Here is a 17,718-nt window from a genome sequence, read left to right on the forward strand (position 1 = left end):
TGGCTGGATTCTCCGTCTAAGCTGGTGGAGCCCACCCTGGAATCTAAGGAGAAGGCCCCTTACCTTATGGCTGGATTCTCCGTCCAAGCTGGCGGTTGTGACATGGCACGTCCCATCTCCCCGGTTGCTGGAAAGGAAGATCAAGTCGCAGGGAAAGGTCTCGTCCTCCTTGACCATGACAATGTCCCCAACCTACAGCACAAGCAGAAAGGATGGTCAGCAGAAAGCCCCTCCGTGAAAGCTCACCGCCGTGGGGGGCCACTTCTTTCAAGGTGCTCATCTCTTTATAGGAAGATACAGGGATGCAGAGATGACTCTAGGAAAAGACACCTGCCAGACATTCTGCTGGGGCCAAAGAAAGACCAGGTCAGGTTTCTATATTCCAGGTGCAGCTCAGAGACGTGCCAAAGCACAGCATGATCGAATATTCCGGAGCAAAAACAGAGACAAACACCTGCAACAAGGTTATCTTTGACTCAGACCAAGCAAGGCGAGTCGGAGTGCCTGTCAGCGTGGCCAAGCGGGACGTACTCCCGTGAGAAGCTCTGATCTCAATCCGGCGTTTTATGAACCGGGTGGTAGAGTTCTGAGAGCTTCCTGATCAACAGAACCAAGGCGCTGCCCAGCTCATCAGAGCATGAGGACAAATCAGCCAAAGTGCCAACAACGTCTCAAAAGCCAAAGTAAAACTCAGTCGCAGGAAGCTCATCGTGTGGGTTTTTCGTAACGGTCTGGTTTGTATCTGTGCCCATCTCATTTCACTGGTGAAGATGGCATCGCAGTGAGCTGCACTGTGTGTCTGAAAGGTGAAGGATCATCAGACCCCTTGAGGGAGTCGGTGTGGGTCCCCCGGCCAGTCTCACCGCCACTTGGGCAGCGTGCCAGGGTCGGGGCTTGCTGTGCCTCTGTCTACACTGCAAGCAGAGTTCTCTGTCCCATTACATGACGGTCACAGCAGACTGTGAATTTCTGAGACTTTAAAATCAGAGGGTTACTCCCCCCAAATGTACCTATGAGTTTACTAAAATCCCTACGGAAATCCCAGCAAGGATTTTTATAGACACAAATGAGCTGACACTAAAATTCATATGGGAAGGCACAGGCTCTAGAATAGCTAAAACCACCCTGAAAAAGAAGATTGAGTGGAAGGACTCGGTCTCCCCAATGACAGGGCTTCTGAGGTAGCTAGTGACCAACAGTGTGGGATTGGCGGGGCATGGGTGTGGACACCAATGGGACAGACCAGGGAGCCAGAAATGGACCCTCGCAAATGGGCTTCACTGGTTGTGACAGAGAGTGAGGGCTGCTCCCTGGAGGAGGGAGAGCCGCCAAGCCCTGGTGCAGGGCCGTCGGACAGCCACAGGCCAAACAGCAAGTACAGAAACACCACACCTTATACAGAAACCATCTCACAGTGGATCAGGAAGTTAAACGTAAAACGTGAAACTATAACACTTTCAGAAAGAAACGTGGGAGAAAGTCTCTGGGTCTCAGGACTAGGCCAAGAACGCTTCATTCAGGACACTGAACGTACAGTCCTCAAAAGAAAAAAAAAAAAGTCAGCCGGGCGCGGTGGCTCACGTCTGTAATCCCGGCACTCTGGGAGGCCAAGGCATGTGGATCACTTGAGGCCAGGAGTTCAAGACCAGCCTGGGCAACACAGTGAAACCGTGTTCCTACTAAAACTACACGCATTAGACAGGCGTGGTGGTGCACGCCTGCAGTCCCAGCTACTTGGGTGGCTGAGGCAGAACGGCTTGAACCTGGGAGGTGGAGGTTGCAGTGAGCCGAGATTGTGCCACTGCACTTCCAGCCTGGTGACGAGGGCAAGGCTGTCTCAAAAGAAATAATCATTTTAAAAAAATTAAATAAATAAATAAAATGGACTTCAACAGAATTTAAAACATTTGCTTTGTGAAATATCTTGCTGAGTATTAAAAATCTGTATCTGACAAAGTAGTAATATCTAGACTATATGACCTCGCAAAATTTAACACTGGGCTGGTCTGATGGTGCTGGGTTATCAGAACTTATTAACATTAGTGTCACTAAAGTTGGTATACAATCCCCCACTGCTAAATTTGACTGGCTTTTAAAAATAAATAGATAAATAAATAAATTTAACAGTGAAAAGAAGCTCAAATAATCCAGCCGGAAAAATGGACAGCAGACATGAAGAATCATTTTTACTGAGAGGATGCACAGATGCCCAGCGAGCGCGGGGAAAGATGTCAGACAGCGCCATCGGCAGACGCACGTTTAAGCCACACCGCAACGTTGTGGGCGGCAGATACCGGAACGTGGTGGGCAGGAATGACACGGGGCAGCCGTGCTGGAAAATGGGTTGGCAGTTCCTTTCCAAAGCAAACGTGGATATGCTAGACGACCCAGCAATTGAATGCCTGAGCTTTTATGCCAAAGAAATGAAAACTACATTCACGTGGAGACCTGTACACAAATATTCATAGTAGCTTCATAGGTAACAGCCCTAAACTAGAAAAACCGGCACACCCGTCAACTTGGGAATGATGAAACTGAGGTATGTCCCTTAGTGAATCCCGAGGGAATTAGGCTGCCTCATGACAGCCAACCCTGGGGGTCACAGGCCGCAGGATTCTCTTTATATCATCCATGAAATACCGAAATCTTAGAGCTGGGCAACACACCAGGGCAAAGGCAAGACAGGATGCCTCTGTAATTACCTCGACATAAAAGTTTAATTAAGAAAGAAAAACTAATTAAAGGATTGCTTTTCCAGTTCGCTCTAGCACCCCGCAAGGCCTGAGCCATCACAACCGATGGAAGCCAATGCCTGCAGCTGTAGGAAAAGCCTGATCATTTCTTTCTCATCCTCCATAGCTGTTTAGAATCCTCTCTTGTTACGATGCACAGGATAGAAAGCAGGCATTTCCCATGGAGACCAGTACATCAAAAATTCAGTTTTATGTGGACAGACACGCTTTAGGTCTGTTTTTGTTTGTTTGTTTGTTTGTTTTTTGAGACGGAGTTTCACTCGTTACCCAGGCTGGAGTGCAATGGCGCGATCTCGGCTCACTGCAACCTCCACCTCCTGGGTTCAGGCAATTCTCCTGCCTCAGCCTCCTGAGTAGCTGGGATTACAGGCATGCGCCACCATGCCCAGCTAGTTTTTTGTATTTTTAGTAGAGACGGGGTTTCACCACGTTGACCAGGATGGTCTCGATCTCTAGACCTCGTGATCCACCCGCCTCGGCCTCCCAAAGTGCTGGGATTACAGGCTTGAGCCACTGCGCCCGGCCCGGTCTGTTTTTTAAAAAAGATGTTTAGCTACAAGTATGAAAGGCTTCACAAGGGGAATATAATCGTTAAAGGAAATGGCATGGAAAGCCTGAGACCGGACGCCTGCTGACACAGGTGTGAGTTCACGGCTGTTCCCTAGGCCGGGGCCATCTGCTCTCCGAACCCCTGACCACTAGGAAAACATCACCTACCTGAACTCACTGAAGGGAAGCTCTTTCAGGAGCATTTAAACACCTGGATAGCAAATTTATGAGTGAAAATGTTTAAACACTTAGAAGTCATTCGGTGATGTGTGTGATAGACAGAACAGTGAGAGCACGGTGAACCGGGGTGGCAGGGGGCCAGTGGTTGATGCCAGCTCCTCTGAAGGACCTCTGAGCGCCTCCTGGGGTCCTGTCGCACTGCACCGGGAGGGACTGCAGCCTGGTCCGGAGAGGCTCACTGCGTCCGGCTGGCCGGGCTGCTCAGAGGCCCTCCCGCTCCGGGCTTCTGGAATGAGCTTGGCTCTCCCTGTGCATGGGACCCACTGGGGAGCTTCCTGTCTTCCTCACCGAACCTCCCACGGCTTGGCTGAGAAAACAGGAGGGTAGGCAGTGGGGCTACAGGAGGGAGGGAGGCATGGGAGTGGGCGAGGGCCGGGCAGCGAGCATGGGCACCAGCAGGGGCAGGAAGGGGCCGGCGTGGGCCTGGCGCCGAGCTCCACAGTCACATGGCGGACTGGAACAGGCTGACCGCTGCCTTGACACAAACATGAAAACCATGCTCACGGTTCCACCTAGACAGGTCCTTCCAAACGACTAGTGAAACTCCAAAAATATCTCATTTAAATAATTTAAACACATTTTAAAATATATTGATATATTAGTTACACTAATAATTCATTTGAAACATTTAAAAGGCAGCCTTCAAGAAGAACTGTAATATTCCCAACAGAAAGAAACAATTCACGAGGTGACGGACATCCCAGTTACCCCAACTTCATCTTTACTCACTGGTGTGCAGGCATCAAAGTATCACACAGACCCCCAAATACATACAACTATTATATATCAATAAAAAATAAACTTTTGGCAGGGCGCAGTGGCTCCTGCCTGTAATCCCAGCACTCTGGGAGGCCAAGGTGGGCGGATCACTTAAGGTCAGAAGTTCGAGGCCAGCCTGGCCAACATTTTGGTAAAACCCCATCTCTACTGAAAATGCAAACATTAGCTGGGCATGGTGGCGTGCACCTGTAATCCCAGCTACTCAGGAGGCTGAGACAGGACAATCACTTGCACCTGGGGATAGAGGTTGCTCTGAGCTGTGATTGTGCCACTGTACTCTGGCCTGGGTGAAAGAGCAAGACGCTGTCTCTAAATAATTCTGTCTGTAAATAAATAAATAAATAAATATTTTATACAATCTTCAATGAAGTTTCCTGTTCCAATTTTCATCAACTTCCACCTAGAATTTATACTGATATGATTTTATTATACCTGATCCTAAAACAATACATTTCCACCGAGTAGAGTTTATATTAATATGACTTTATTATCTCTTATTCTAAAACAAACTTTAGAAACAGTGTTTCCAGCCTTTCTCTATCTTGATTGATTCGTATGTCCCCACAATGATTTTAAATTCCACGGATTCTGGTGTGGAATGCTGCCGGGGAGCAGGCTGTGTGTGCGCGTGGGGGCGGTGGGTACCTCCACCCAATTCTGCTGAGAACTCAAAACTGCTTTAAAAAGTAAAGACTATTAAAAAAAAATTAAAGGTTAAAAAAAAGGTAGTAGGAAGGTAGTAGGGAGCTGGGGCCTACGCTCAATAAAAAACATCTCAGACGGTCTGTTTTGTCAAAGAAAATAACAACTTTTTTTAAAGTTTGTATTTAAAAACCGTTTCAAGAGACAGGGTCTTTCTCTGCTGCCCAGGCTGGAGAGCAGTGGCTGTTCACGGGCACGGTGGAGCCTCCTGAGCGGCCTCCAGGCCCCGGGCTCAGCGATCCTCCCGCCTCGGCCTCCTGAGGCGCCGGGACGGGAGCCGTGAGCCACCGCACCTGGGTCAAGCCTGCGTCTCCCACGGTCACCAGACTAAGCCCCGGGAACCGCGTGGGGCGCACTCACTCGCAGCTTCCGGCTTTGCTTCCGGACGAGCTTGCCGTGCTGGATGAAATGAACGGGACACTGGTTCATGGCGTTGTCCGCTTTATGTCGAAGCCAGTCTTCATAGCCCTAAAGGAAGGAAGGAAAAGAAGGGTGAGAGGGAGCGGGGAGCGAGGGCGCGACGGGGGCGCGACGGGGGCAGGCGGCGGGCTGGAGCTGGGCGCTGCGCGAGCGCGAGCCAGGCCTGCAGACGCGTGCTTTTCCAATCAGGACACAGCACACACACTGCTCTTTGTATCCCTGACAGAGCATCGACACGTTCCCAGGAATCGGGGCTGCTTTGCGTTTGCAGTTGGGTGACCGCAAAGACGTCTGATAAAGATGCTTCTGGAAGTCTGCGTAAGTGCCACGTAACTGCACTTTGGTGCACATCCCTGACATCACCTTAGGATAGTCCTAAAAAAGGAACGTCCGAGTGAAAGGAGGGAAGGCTTCTCACAGAAACGCTGTGCAGCCGGCTGCCTGCCACCCGCCGAGCGTCAGCCTTCAGCCTGGAAACGCACACGCTGGCCATACTTCCCTTTCGCTGAACACGGACGTCTGTCGTGAGATCTGGCAGCCCAGACTCTCGGTGAACCCCCAGCTCCCTCTGTGACGCTCGCAGCGGCCTTCGGGTTCTCCGTGCACTTCTGCGTCTGAGTAACCCACGCGGGAGACATCCCACCGGGGCTCCCGTGTGCGCAGGCTTCGCGCTGGAGAAGCGGCCGCAGCTCACCCTGACCCCAGCCTGAGACGGTGCGGACACGAGCGCTCCAAGTCCAGCTCCCGAGGCGCACCCTCTGCTTGGAGAAGCGGGTGGTATCGTGAAAGCAGCGGCAACAGGAGAGGCCGCACGCTGACGCTTCCTGGGATGACGGACGTGCCTCTGTGTCTCGCGTTGCTGGCTGCAGGGGCCTCAGATAAGGGTGGGGAACGGCCGTTCTCAGCAACCATCCCAGCATGAAAGACTGCACACCCGGGCCTACGGGCATCCACTACACCTAACGCGCGTCGGGATTGGGCACGCAGCTGTGCCACACACAGCACAACCACACGGGGTGGCGACGAGAAGCCTGTGCCACGGGCCCGCGGCGCATATGCCGAGACAGCCTGTGGGGCAGGAGGCTCACGGGGCCGCCTGGCTATGGGCCACCCGGCATCAGAGGCCTGCAACTGGCGTCTGTTCTGACGGGAGCATAAACAAGTGACCCAAAACCTCCAGCTTCTGGAGAATTAAGAACCCGGGGTGCATGGATGTCCGAAGGTGTGGCACCTTCTCCAGCTTTGACCATTACAAGGGACGCCGTGGCATCTGATTGCTTTTCAGAGATTCCTCCCAAATGGCTGAAATACCCTCTTTCTGGGGAAACTGAAGAACAGTCTTCTTGGAAGGCGGCAGTGGGTAGATGATTCCTGGGTTCGTTAAACACTCTTATTTAGCACCAACTGCATGCTCAGCAAGTGCCAGGCACCAGGGACCTGTAGATGATGGACCTTGTCCGCAGCACTGCTGCTCTCAGAACTGGTGGGGAAGAAACAGAAGCAACTGCCAGTTCAGCTCGGGTGAGAGACGCCAGTGCCCCCAAGAAGCCCAGTGCCCTGGCTGCGGGATGAAGCCAGAGAGGAGGTGCCCAGGAATGCCCAGTGGTGATGGAGCGGGGATGGCACTGCCCAGTGGCCAGCCTGGCTGGGTCGGGAGAGACACATGGAGGCCCATGCAGGTGGCGGGCTGATGGGAGGGCCCCACACACACCAGGGAAGGCCGGGCACCGCAGGGAGAGGCCGCTCAGGCAGGGCCTGGGCAGCAGCAGGCCAGGTACAGTGAGATGCCCATCAGTGTCCAAGCGATACACTGGGGAGACAGCATGAAAAGAGAGGCGGGAAGCTAAGAGAAATCAGGGAGGGCTCTGTGAGTGCAGGGGGCCTTCCAAGGCAAGCGCGGAGGGGCTGGGAGGGAGCATGGGGACCCCAGCATGAACATCCGGCTGGAGCCAGAGTGTGGGGGGACCACCACAGAGGGAGGCGCCGTTCCTGAGGAAGAGGGACAAGGAGGTCAGTGGTGGGGAGGCCGGGATGGTGCTCGGGCACACACAGGTCCAGGCCAGCAGCGGGAGAAGCAACACCTCCCCCAGAGTGAGGGCTGGGTAGCAAGACGCACGGGAGAAGAAGAAACCCCTCTAGGCAGGGACGTTGGAGATGAGGCCCAGACCTGCGGTTCTGTTCATCTGACCCCTCTTAACCCCACCCCCCAACGCCCACCCCTGGGTACTGCCCCATGGCCAGGCCGAGGACACCTCATGTTCTTGTCTGGGCCGTGGTCTGCACGGTGTTGAGAAGTGGCCTCCGCATTGATGGGGCCGTGGGCTCCCGGGCCACTGCCTCTCTGGCCCAGATGCGTCTTCACAGCCACCCTCCCCACTCCATGCAATCCTCTCCTCACCTCCAGGATGCTCCTGGAGCCCGCAGGAGTTTCCTCCTCAGTGGGGTCCAGGGAGGGATGCAATCCTTACAAAGGTCAGAGCAGAGGGCACCGAATAACAAACTCTCTGCACCCGCCTCCCAGGGCAGGGCAGGACGCCGCCGCAGAGCCTCAGCCCCTTGTTCCGCACCCCGCACCCTGCTCTCGGCGCCCGAGTCTCAGGGGTCTCCTTCCTGTCTGCAGCCTCTGCTCCTGCCACACGGACGTGCCCAGCACAGGACGCCCTCTGCTCATCTCCTCGAGGGGTTCCTGGAAACACAGCAGGTCCCCGAATAACATCATTTCCTTCAGCACCATTTCCTTTTGAAGTTGAGAAAACCCATCGTTTTGCTTAAAGCTGAAGTCTGCAAGAGCCCACCAGCACCATGCAGTGAGGCCTTATCCCGTGTGAGCGCTGAACTGCCCGGGTCACGGGCAGCGCGGCCCCCAGCAGCCTGAGTTTCCCCACGCTCTGTTTTCAGGCAGAGGACTTCCTCTCGGTCGCTGTGCCGTGTTCTGCCACGCACCACGTGGAGCTATCCACCTCCTTGCTGAGGGACGCGGGGCGGCCCGAGTCCTTTACTAACCAGTGATGGTCACCACGAACACCCTGGTTCACACATCCCGGCAGGCCCGGCCGGCTCCGGCCTAGCGAAGACGCGCCCCATGTGCTGACTACACAGCTGCATGTTTATCATCCACTCGGCCCCTGTGTGTCCAGATGTTGGTCGGGACACGGTCTCTGCCCTGGGACTGGTCCCCGTACCAGATGATGCCAACTACTGTGCTCGGCGGCTCTGCCACACTCCTGCCAGGGGCCCGTGGTGCCTGCTTCACCACGTCATCTCGACTTTCCCATCTGAAAGCCAATCTGGTGGGTGTGAAACACAGTTCAGGCTGTTGTCCAAATCTGTATTTCCAGATTACTAGTGAGTGAGAAAGAAAAGTCAAACCAACGTTAACATTCTGTAACTCTCACCCACTCCTCACAGGTGCATCTGAAAAATAATACAGACATCCATCCTCGTGCCGAAAATCAATTAACCGCCAGAGGGAGAACGGCACTCTGAAACCCACGCACAGACACGCGGCAGTGACGCCAGCCCTCCACGTGGCACCCTGTAGATCCTGGAGTCATCACTGGAGTCATCACTCTGCAACACGCCACCTTCAGCACCTGTGCCCGCTCAGGGCTGCGTGCGTACCACGTCGCGTGTAAAGTATGCTTCAGGTGTTTATTGATTTAAAGACTAACACTGGCCAGGCGCAGTGGCTTATGCCTGTAATCCCAGCACTTTGGGAGGCCGAGGCAGGTGAATCACCTGGGTTTAGGAATTTGAGACCAGCGTGGCCAACATGGCAAAACCCTATCTCTACTAAAAACAAAAAAATGAGCCAGGCATGGTGGCACATGCCTGTAATCCCAGCTACTCGGGAGGCTGAGGCAGGAGAATTGCTTGAACCCAGGAGGTGGAGGTTCCAATGAGCCGAGGCTGTGCCACCACACTCCAGCCTGGGCGACACAGCGAGACTCCATTTCAAAAAAAAAAAAAGACACCACCAAAGCATAGCTTTTCCAGCAAGAATGTGATCATCAAGAATTTAACTAGAGGCTGTCATTTTGCAAATTATCCAGATGTCTCAAATGATAGCCAGCCAACAAATGTCAAAATAGCATTGGGTTCAGAAGTCTGCAGCAGATAAATGAACTGTGTATAGGACACAGAAAGAATTCTTACAAGTTTTCTAGCAGAAGACAAATAACCCAGTTTAAAAATGGGCAAAGGATCTGAAGACTTTCCTTGAAAGATTCACAAATGCCCAGTAAGCACGTGAAAAGCTGCTCAACACTTTTCGTCACTAGAGGAGCCAGCTCAAGGCAGCTCTCTGCACGCAGGGTGGCTGTGATAGAAAGGGCGGACATCAGCAAGGGTCAGTGAGAACGTGGAGAAGAGAGCCCCGGAACGGCCTGTGGGGACGCAAAATGGTGTGGCTGTTCGGGAAAACACGTTGCCAGCTCCTCAAAACATCAGAGCAGTTCACTCCTAGGGACATACCCCCAAAATTAAAAACGGATCTTTACCCCTAAATACAGAATGTATATGATTATTATATGTCAATTAAAATAAACAGAGAAAAAAGGAAGCCTATATCCACGTAAAACCTGTACACGGCAGCATTATTCACAACAGCGAAAAGGTGGAAACGGCCCAAATGTCCATCCACAGAGGAGGAAAAAGCTAAATGGCGTGTTATCGGATACACAGCAGACTGTTACTCATTCCTAACAGGGAACGGAGAGCTGATGTTAAACACAGAGAAACTTTACAAACATTATGTCGAGTGAGGAAGACAGTCACAAAGCGCCGAAGATGAACCCGGACTATGCAGTGTCGACGACAGGCAACTCTACGGTGACAAGAGATGCGCCTTTGCCAGGGACAGGGGGAGAAAAGGGGAGTGACTCAAGTGAGAAAATGGATACACGGCGAGTGAGTCTGAAACGTCTTCTTCTCCGCGTCAGTCACTGGCTTTACTTACCAGGGCTACGAAAAACAAAAAGCAAGACCACAAAAACAAAACCATCCCATCTGCCAGAGTCCGTAAGCAACAGGTTCTGCCGTGGTCAAGACGGGCCAGGAGGCAGAAAGGTTAAGGGACTCCCTGGAATCAGAGCTTATCCCCGGGGGACTCGGGATGCAAAAGCAGAGATTTCTTCTCCAACTCAGATGGCGCCAAACTGAATTACATCACATCTCTTATTCTGCTTCAAGTATCAACCTAACACAGTTGTAAAAATGCACTTCCAGAACTTGGTTGAATTTTCTGTGAACTAGCTGAAACAAACCAATTACCTCGCTCTCAATGAAAGGCAATTCGCCCGGCAAAGATGACGACTTTCTTCTTTCTCCTCTGTAAAATGCTTACCTGTTTGATAGCCGTGACAGTAATGACAAAGAAGAGTGGGAGTCCACTTGTGACTGGACTTGTGGGCGTGTCAATGATCAACTGTGGAAACAGAGAATCGCAGAATCATCTTCAAAAACGCAAACCAGTGACTTGAGGCGGGCGAGTTTGCCCCGAGCGGGCACCTGGCATTCACTTTGACTCACTTAAAACCCTTTGCTGGCGCCCGACTCCGCCCACCACCGAGGACAGGGACTAAATCATCCTGTTTCACTAGCTGCTAAAATGAGGGCAACTTTTTAAAATTAAGGAACATGCTTAAGGAAACCACTGATCATCAGCAGCAGACAGCCTGAAGTTGGGCACACTGTGTGAATGCACCCCGTGCCCCAGGGTCACACTTCGATTACACAATTTGGATAATTTCATGCTGGAAGAATCAGAGCGCTGTTGTTAAAGCGCATCTGGACTCCTGTTCCTTAACTCATACCCCTGAGATATTTTTTTTCACTCTTTTGGTTTTTAAAACTCTCTTTTAACACGTGCCGTCTTTGGATTTTGGTTTTCTATAGAGCATCCACACACATTTAGGAAGAGTGAAGTCAGGCTAACAATGCACAGCTTGGCTGTGAGCTTGTCCGAAAGATGGCAAGGCTCTGATTTCCCCTCAGGTACTAGAAGGAAAGGGGCAGGAAGGGCTGTCACCAACTTAAACCCCAAGTGACGTTGTGTGTGCTTTATCCTGTGTGGGTCTCAGAACCAACATGTTTTGTCCTTAAGAAATAAACGCATGATCGTGGGTGAGGGCACCACATCCTGGCTCCTTCATTACCCGCACGGCAGTTACCCGAGAACAAAACTTCACTTATTTAGATTTATAGTTGATGGAAAACAGTGACCGGCCTTACCTGCACCAGAAATATGATAAGGAAATAAAAGTTGGCTATTCTTCTGAATTGTTCAAATAAATTCTTGGGTATAAAGTTCCAAAATGTGTACTGCATAAAAGAAAAACAAACATCGGTCATTTAGATCAGATTTTGCTTCTCACAGCGTTACTTCACGGCACAGTAAGCAGCACTGGGTTTTATAAAAAGCACCATGTTTAGCTTTAGACAGAAAACTCATCCTTCCCACTCTGGAGCAGCTGCTGACAGCTACGACGGCTGAAACAAAGTGTGCTCTGAAACACATCCGTCAATCACCTGACGAGAGGATTCAAGGTAAAACACAAGGTAGCTCAACAGTCGTTCGAGTATGGAGACACCTTTTAGAAAACGTGAACCTGTGATCGGTAACTGGACGCATCTGCATTTTACGTCAGCAACTTCTGCACCATCTCTCTTTTGAGTGACAGCCTGGCGAGGGGACGGCAGAAAGCTGAGTGCAGTGTCCACCCAGTCCCAAGCAGCTTCCGAGGAAGAGGGGCTTTGGGTCCACAGCCCAGGCACAAGGGCTTGGAGGACTCGGGGAAGGAGAGGAAAAGAGAGGGAGGGGGGAAAGGGAGGGAAGGAAGGAAGGGGGGAAGGAGGAAAAGGGGGGGAAGGGGGGAAAAGGAGGAGGAAAAGGAAGGGAAGGGGAGAAAGGAGGGGGAGGGGAGGAAGGGGGAGGGGAGGAAAGGAGGGGGAGGGGAGGAAAGGGGGAGGGGAGGAAAGGAGGGGGAGGGGAGGAAAGGGGGAGGGGAGGAAAGGAGGGGGAGGGGGGAAAGGGGGAGGGGAGGAAAGGGGGAGGGGAGGAAAGGGGGGAGGGGAGGAAAGGAGGGGGAGGGGAGGAAAGGGGAAGGGAGGGGATGAAAGGAGGGGGAGGGGAGGAAAGGGGGGAAGGGCGGGAGGGGAGGAAAGGGGGGAAAGGAGGGGGAGAGGAGGAAAGGGGGAGGGGAGGAAGCCGGGGGAGGGGAGGAAGCCGGGGGAGGGGAGGAAGCCGGGGGAGGGGAGGAAGCCGGGGGAGGGGAGGAAGCCGGGGGAGGGGAGGAAGCCGGGGGAGGGGAGGAAGCCGGGGGAGGGGGGGAAGCCGGGGGAGGGCCCAGCCACCACAGCCTCTTCCCTCCACACTTATTTTCCTTCTCTAGCAGTTTCACTCAACTTCTGTGTTGAAAACAACAACATCCCAGATGTCATGACCTTCGCTGAGTCTGGAAATCGTTTCTAACATCTCATCTGACGTGTCTTAGGCCGTAACGAAGACCCTCTATGGAAACCCGCATCAGCTCTCACAGCCGGCGCGGCGGCCTCGGCCACCTGTGTGTGTCCTCAACGGTGCGCACTTCCAGATCCCATGTCCAGGTGGCTTCTGGCTCTGGGAAGCCAGAAGCAGTTGCTGAATTCTTTAATTCCAGGCTCATGAACATAAGTGATTCACAGTTCAACATAACAGCTAGAGCCTGGTACGGGCCTAAACCATCCAACATATTCTGAATTTGGTGTTTACAAATATTTCAGAGGAAATCCATGTGTGTCTTTTGTTTGAAAACTTCTTTGCCTCAAGTTTCCAATGGCTTAGCCTTAGAGATTATATAAGGAATTTCCAGTTTCTATTCTAATTCACATTTACAAAGTGATTTCACCTTTCATCATAAAGTTCCTTAGTGAGGATAAAAAGTGGCTCCCCTCGTTGATGACAACTATGGCCATATTTTCAGTTCCCTTCTCAGGCTGACTGTGATAAAGGGGCCAGGGGTGCTCCAGGAGAGTCTCTGGAGTTTTAGAAAAGAAACAAACTTTCCAGGTCCTCCGTGACTCAGCCCGCCCTACCCATCCAAACACCATTATTTTCTGTGTGTTGTTTGATACTAGGTTTTGTTTTGTTTTTTTTAATCAGAGACGTGTTCTGCAAATCTCTTCTCCCAGGCAGTGGCTCGTGCTGTCATTCTCTTAACTGTGGTTTGTAAAGCCTAAGTTTTTAATCTTCATGGAGTCCAACTTACCAATTTCTCTTTCATGAACAGTGTTTTTGGTGTTATATCCAAAAACCTGCTGCCAAACCCAAGCTCGCCTAGACGTTCTCCGACATTTCTATGAGTCTCATCATTGTGCGTTTTACATTTAGGTCTATGACTCATTGTGAGTTAATTTTCTTCTTTTTCTTTTTTTCCTCTCCCAAGAGACAAAACTGTCAGGGTTAATTCTCTTGAACGGTGTATGCTCACTGTGTGGGGTCACTGTTGCTGGGGATTTCTGCATGTCCAGTTTTTCTAGCCGTCTTTGTTGAAAAGAAACCGTGCTCTTCTGTCCGCCCTGAATCGCCTTTGCTCCCCTCTCAAAGACGGGTTGACTATCCGGGTGAATTTACTGGGTGGGTACTCCCAGGCACCCCACGATCCTTCATCGATCCATCGATCTATTTGTCAATTCTTCCAGCAATGCCGCACTCCCTTGACTACTGCAGTTTTACAGTGAGTCTTAAAGTATCAGTTCTCCAACTTGGTTCTTCAATATTGTGAGGCTAGTTTGGGTCTTTGGCCTTTTCCATTTAAATGTAGAATCAGTTTGTTGTTATCTACAAAGTAACTTGCTGGGAATTTGATTAGGATTGTATTGAATCCATAGATCAAGTTAGGAAGACTTGACATGTTAAAAACATGGAGTTTTCCCATCCATGAACATGGAACATCTCTCCATTGACTCAAATCCTCTTTGATTTCTTCCACTACAGCTTTATAGTGTTCCTCATCTAGACCTTGTACGTATCTTGTTAGATTTATACCTATGTAATTTGGTGGGTGGGGGAATAAATGTAAATAGTGCTGAGTTTTAAAATTCAAACTCCAATTGTTCCTTGCTGGCATACAGGGAGGTGATTAATTTTTGAATCCTGCAACCATGCTATCATCGCCTCTAACATCCAGTTTTTTTGTTACTGTTGGTTCTTTGGGATTTTCTACATAGGCAATCATATCACTCGTGAACAAAGTCTTATTTCTTCCTTCCCAATTTGTATACCTTTTATTCCCATTTCTACTCTTACTGTATTAGCCAGGATTTCCAGTACAATGTTGAAAAGGAACAGTGATGAAGGATTCCTTGCCTTTCTTCCAGTCTTAGGGTGAAATCATCTACTTTTTCACCATTAAGTGTGACGTCAGCTATAGGGCTTTTTGTAAATGTTCTTTATGAAGCTGAGGAGATTCCCCTCTATTCTTAGTTTGCTGCAATACATGAGTGGGTACTAAATTTTGTCAAATGCTTTTTCTGCACCTATTGATAATAATGTGAATTTTCTTCTTTAGCCTGCAAATACTATGTGTTATATTAGTTGATTTTGAAACATTGGATCAGCCTTGCATACCTAGGATAAATCCCACTTGGTCGTGGTGTATAATTCTTTTTTTTTTTTTTTTTTTTTTTTGAGACGGAGTTTCGCTCTTGTTACCCAGGCTGGAGTGCAATGGCGCGATCTCGGCTCACCGCAACCTCCGCCTCCTGGGTTCAAGCAATTCTCCTGCCTCAGTCTCCTGAGTAGCTGGGATTACAGGCATGGGCCACCATGCCCAGCTAATTTTTTTTTTTGTATCTTTAGTAGAGACAGGGTTTCACCATGTTGACCAGGATGGTCTCGATCTCTTGACCTCGTGATCCACCCGCCTCAGCCTCCCAAAGTGCTGGGATTACAGGCTTGAGCCACCGCGCCCGGCTGTATAATTCTTTTTATACATTGAATTCGATTTGCTAATACTTCATTGAAAATTGTTGCTTCTATGTTCATGAGAAATACTGGTCTGTGATACTGCCTTTCTGGTAATATCTTTTTCTGGTTTTGGTTTTAGTGTAACGCTGGCCTCATAGAATGAATTAGAAAGTGTTCCTTCTGCTTCCATTATCTGGAAGAGATTGTAGGGAATTGAATTTTTTTTTTTTTTTCTAAAATGTTTGGTAGAATTCATCAGTGAAAACATTTGGGACTTGTGCTCTCTGTTTTGGAAGATTATTAATTATTGATTCAATTTGTTTAATTGATGTAGACTCACCCAAATTACCTTGCTCCTTGTTTGAGTTTTGGTAGATAGTGCTTTTCAAAAAACTGGTCAATCTTATCTAAGTTATCAAGTTTATGGGCGTAGGGCTGTTCATAATATTCCTTTTAATCTTTTTATTAGTGATGCTGCCAGTCGTAATGCCCCTCTTCCATTTTTGATGTTTGGAATTTGTGTCTCTTTTCTTCTTTCCTTGTTTAGCCTGACAAGAGCTTCATTGATTTTACTGATTTTTTTTCAAAGAACCAGCTGATGATTTTTAAAATTTTCTGATTTCCTGTTTTCAATTTCATTAATTTCTGCTCTAATGTTTATTCATTCTTTTTTTTTTTTTTTTTTTAAAGTTTCCTAAAGTTGAAGTTTGTTGATTTTGTTGATTTTGGATCTTTCTTCTTTTGTAATCTCTATAGTCAACACGATAAATTTCCCTCTAAGTACTGCTTTTCCTGCATCCCACAAGATTTGATGTTATATTTTAATTTTTGTTTAGCTTAAAATATTTTTATATATCTTGAGACTTCTTTGATTCATGTGTTACTTAGTTGTGTTTTGTTCACTCTCCAAGTATTTTGGGATTCTCCAGTTAATTTTATTTATTTTTTTCTAGTTTAATTCTACTGTTGTCTGAAAGAATACTTGGTATGACTTCTATTATTTGAGAATGTGCTAAGGTGTATTTTATGGCCCAGAATGTGATCTGTCATGGCAAATGTTCCATGTGAAGTTGAGAAGAATGTGGGGTCTGCTATTGTTGAATGCAGTACTTTTACAAATGTCCGTTAGGTCCAAGGGATTGATGGTGCTGTTGTGTTTAACGGTGGCCTTACTGATTTTCTGCCTGTAAAGAGAGGTGATGAAGGCTCCAACTATAACAGTGGATTTTCTTTCTCTTTCCATTTCTATCCATTTCTGCCTCACATATTTTAATCTGCTGTTGTTACAGAGACATTAAGAATTGTTTTGCTGTCTTGGAGAACTGACCTTTGTTGTGATGCAATGTCCCCTTTATCCCTGGTAATTTCTCTTGTTCTGAAGTCTGCTTTGTCTGAAGTTAATAGACCTAACCCTGTGTCCTGTTGAGTAACAACAGCATGGTAGCTCTTCCTCTATCCCTTAAACCTGTGTTTTTATATTTAAAGTGGCTTTCTTGCACACAATATATGGTGAGGGCTTGTTTTTCCTATTTTGACAGTTTCTGTCTTTATCTGGTGTATTTAGACAGTTCACACTTAGAGGGATTATTACTACAGCTGGATTAATATTTACCGTGTTTGTAACTGACTTTTACTCCTTTCTTCATAGTCTTTGTTTCTTTTGTGACTTCTATTCTTTTCCTGCCTTCTTGGGTTTTAATCAAGCATTCTATGTGACAATTTTCTATCCTGTCTTAGAATATCAACTACACTTTTAAAAAAAATTACTTGGTGGTTGCACTAGAATTTGCAATACATATGTACAGCTCATATGCGTCCACTCTCATGTAACCCAGATTCCCGGCAAGGACATGCCCAATTCCCTCTTCTGCTGTCATACATTCATTCATCCCAGAGCAATCATCACTGAACAAGTACTAGCATTCTGAATAAAGTACTCCGTTAGACCAATTAAGAACACAAAATGAAGGCTGGGTGTTGTGGTATGTAATCCTAGCACTTCAGGAGGCTGAGGAGGGGCATCCCTTGAGCCCAGAAGTTCTAAACCAGCCTGGGCAACATGGTGAGACCACGTCTCTAAAAGAAACAAAACAAAAGCAAAATATTTAATTGTACGACCTTCCCTTATTCCTTCTTGCTATGGTTTGAATGTGTCCCTTCCAAAATTCAGGTGTTGCCAGTGAGACAACTAGTCACTGTCCCAGGATGTGGGGCCTTTAAGAGATGATTTGGCCATGTGGGCTCCTCCCTCATGAATGTGATCAGGTGCCTGTACAGAAGGGCCTGGCGGAGGGAGTTTGCCCCTTTGCCCTTTCGCCTTCTGCCACG

General features: G+C 49.0%; 1 protein-coding gene across 12 annotated transcripts in view; it reads right to left on the reverse strand.

Annotated features, from left to right (window-relative positions):
* Positions 1 to 17,718, reverse strand: part of ATP11A (ATPase phospholipid transporting 11A) — a 179,768-nt gene that overhangs the window by 65,255 nt on the left and 96,795 nt on the right. For all 12 annotated transcript variants that reach the window (XM_039473220.2, XM_074387432.1, XM_039473219.2 and 9 more), the window contains exons 3-6: positions 11,676 to 11,765; positions 10,789 to 10,869; positions 5,385 to 5,492; positions 64 to 192 (exon numbers count right to left, since the gene is read on the reverse strand). In XM_039473220.2, the coding sequence (XP_039329154.1) occupies positions 64 to 192; positions 5,385 to 5,492; positions 10,789 to 10,869; positions 11,676 to 11,765 (408 nt within the window). The remainder of the gene's footprint in view (positions 1 to 63; positions 193 to 5,384; positions 5,493 to 10,788; positions 10,870 to 11,675; positions 11,766 to 17,718) is intronic.

The sequence above is a fragment of the Saimiri boliviensis genome, chromosome 16 (assembly GCF_048565385.1).
Source record: "Saimiri boliviensis isolate mSaiBol1 chromosome 16, mSaiBol1.pri, whole genome shotgun sequence".
NCBI classification, from domain to species: Eukaryota; Metazoa; Chordata; class Mammalia; order Primates; family Cebidae; genus Saimiri; species Saimiri boliviensis.